Source organism: Coregonus lavaretus (assembly GCF_964263955.1).
Source record: "Coregonus lavaretus genome assembly, chromosome: 19".
NCBI lineage: Eukaryota > Metazoa > Chordata > Actinopteri > Salmoniformes > Salmonidae > Coregonus > Coregonus lavaretus.
This window is the reverse complement of record NC_140006.1, coordinates 13,283,615-13,286,794: the sequence shown is the minus strand read 5'-3', so window position 1 is coordinate 13,286,794 and position 3,180 is coordinate 13,283,615. Positions and strand designations below refer to the sequence as shown.

General features: G+C 54.3%; 1 protein-coding gene across 1 annotated transcript in view; it reads left to right on the top strand.

Moving 5' to 3' along the window:
• Nucleotides 1–297: 297 nt before the first annotated feature.
• The window catches only part of LOC311146952 (protocadherin-8-like), a gene marked incomplete at both ends in the record, with an annotated part of 3,225 nt that continues 342 nt past the window's right edge, over nt 298–3,180 (top strand). The window contains 2 exons of the mRNA XM_084183566.1: nt 298–2,715; nt 2,850–3,084. Of these exons, the coding sequence (XP_084039692.1) occupies nt 298–2,715; nt 2,850–3,084 (2,653 nt within the window). The remainder of the gene's footprint in view (nt 2,716–2,849; nt 3,085–3,180) is intronic.

Here is a 3,180-nt window from a genome sequence, read left to right as displayed (position 1 = left end):
GGAATCTCTAGCTTAGAGGTCTTTTAGAAGTCCCCTTTTCGTTTTCAAAGCGTGGATTGGTCACAGTGTAGCTCATTTGCATGCGTCGCGGTATAAACCCTCCCGCCACTGCAGCCCTCTCGCGCTGGGAGAGCACACCTCGGAGCGAGCACTAAAACCAAGGGCTTATTACCTCAGCATTCTAAAAAGAACACTGTCGTAACCAACGAGAGAGAGAGAAAAATTGTTTTTGTTTTAATAAATAGTTGAGCTAAGTGCAGCCAGTTTAGTGGATTTTTGTTTTGTTCAATTGGCAGGATGGGTATGAGAGGGTGGAATTGGTGGGTGCTGGTGTGCATCTCACTGGCTGTCCTGCCCGCTCTCATGCAGGGAAAGACAGTGAAGTATGAGACATTTGAGGAGGACGCCCCTGCGACTGTCATCGGAAACTTGGCCAAGGACATTTCATCCAGCCCCTCCTCGGGCTCCAAGACAAATTTCAGGATGATGAAGCAGTTCAACTCGTCTTTCATCCGTTTGAGGGAGAGCGACGGACAGCTGACTATCGGAGAGAGAATTGATAGAGAGAGAATCTGCAAACACACCCTTCACTGCCTCATCGCATTTGATGTGGTCAGCTTCTCCAAAGAGCAGTTCAAACTCATCCACGTCGAGGTGGAGGTCAAGGACATAAACGACAATTCCCCCGAGTTCCCCCGGAAAGAGTCGAGTCTGGAGATCTCCGAAAACACAGCTGTGGGCACGCGGATCCCGTTAGACTTCGCTGTGGATGAGGATGTGGGTTTGAATTACATCCAGAGCTATCAGATATCCGTTAACAGTCACTTCACCATAGACGTGCTTAGCAGAGCGGACGGGGTTAAATATGCGGAGCTTGTGCTCATGAAGGAGCTGGACCGTGAGACGCAGGCTTCCTATGCGCTCGAGCTGCTTGCTATGGACGGTGGCAACCCGTCCCGCTCGGGAATGACTCGCATCAACGTCAAGGTGAAAGACTACAATGACAACAGCCCCGTGTTCGACAGGAACAATTTCTCAGTGGACCTCTCTGAGGACGCACCGGTAGGGTTTCTCTTACTGGACCTGAACGCAGAAGACCCGGATGAGGGGCTGAATGGGGAGGTGGTGTATGGGTTCGGTAACCAGGTGCCATCAGAGATTCGACAACTTTTCAGAGTGGACCGCAAAACGGGAAGCCTCACCCTCGAGAGCCCCATTGACTTTGAGAGCAAGAAAACGTACGAATTCGACGTCCAGGCAACGGACCTCGGTCCAAACCCAAGCCCGGCTATCTGTAAGATAGTGGTGCAGGTGCAGGACGTTAACGATAACGCGCCAGAGATCTCCATCACGCCTATGACCTCCATCACGGCGGGAATCGCCTATATCACGGAGTCTGCGGCACGCGAGAGTTTTGTTGCATTGGTTAGCACCTCGGACAGGGACTCTGGTGCTAACGGACAGGTGCACTGCACGCTCTACGGCCATGACCACTTCAGGTTGCAGCAGGCGTACGAGGACAGCTTCATGATCGTGAGCACGAGCCCGTTGGACCGGGAGAAAATCCCTGAGTATAATCTAACAGTGGTGGCAGAGGATTTGGGTTCCCCACCATTCAGAACCATCACCCAGTACACCATCCGGTTAACGGACGAGAATGACAATGCCCCTGTGTTCAGTAAGCCGGTGTATGAAGTGGCTGTGGTGGAGAATAACGCACCGGGTGCTTACATCACCACGGTGGTCGCCAGGGACATGGACTTGGGCCACAACGGTAAGGTGAGCTACAAGCTCGCTGACACCTACGTCATGGGCTCTCCGGTGTCCACGTTTGTCTCACTGGACCCCGCGAGTGGCTCCCTTTACGCACTCAGGAGCTTCAACTATGAAGTCATGAAACAGCTCGAGCTCCACATCACAGCCAGCGACGGTGTGTCCCCGCCCCTCACCGGAACCGCGACCGTTAACATTAGGATAGTGGACCAGAACGACAATTCACCTGTCATCAACCAGCCCGCGCTCAATAATGGGTCCGCGGAGGTTCTGCTGCCCCGGGACGCGCCCTCAGGCTACGTCATCACCCAGGTGGAGGCGCAAGATGCTGATGAGGGCTTGAATGCAGAGCTGTCCTACAGACTGGCCTCTGGAGAGGCATCCGTGTTCTCTGTTAACAAAGCCACCGGAGAGGTCTACCTCAACCGCATGCTCAGCCACGACGTGGACGAGACCCTGCGCGTGACCGTCACGGTGAGTGACAACGGGAGACCTGCGCTCACCGCCACCGCCACGCTTCACTTCCTCATCATTGCGGGCGCCCCTCCGAGCGACAGGACCGTGTATCGGGCAGGCAGCGGGGAGGCGGGGGAGCACGCACAGTGGGACCTGTCGGTGGTGATTATTGTCGTCCTGGCGGGGAGCTGCACTCTCCTGCTGTTAGCCATTATCCTCATCGCCACCACCTGCAACCGGCGAAAACGGGACAAGACTGGAGATGACACCGACTCGTATGGGGAGAAGGAGACTCTGGAAAGAGGCAAAAACAACAGCGACAACCCGCTGCTGCCGCTCCATGGAACCGTGGGAGGGTTTGAAGCCCACACCTTCTCTAGCCAGCCCGGTTTTACCGGGGAACACACTGGTAGCAGTGACCTGTGCTCCGCCTCAGAAGATGGGAGCGAGGCTCCGTGCGTCTATGAACCGGACAGCAAACCCAAGGTGAGATGCTGTTTTTAATCCCCCTCTCCCTCACTCTCTTTCTCTGTATGTGCCCTCAGCCTCATACAGTGATATTGTAATGTGTCGCTGTTCATGGTGCTGAACTCTGCGCTGTTTCTCTTTCCGCTCCGCAGGGCTACTCCACTCTGCCTGGCTACTGTAACGGCTACAATAACGGTAAAGAGGCGGTCAGACCAATCACCATCTGGAAGGGCAACTCCTACACCACCATCTCCGCAAGAGACCCTGCGTTCAGCGGGAAGGACAGTGGGAAAGGTGACAGTGACTTTAACGACAGCGATAGTGACATCAGTGGCACCGACCTGAAGAAGGAGGGAGTACCGGTACCCCCCATGGGCGGCCAGAGTGGTAAGAGATACTTCTATTTCTTTATCATCATAACCATTACAGTCATTTGAAAGAAATCGATGTGTATGGGGTTTTGCTTTTGTCTTTGGTCGCACA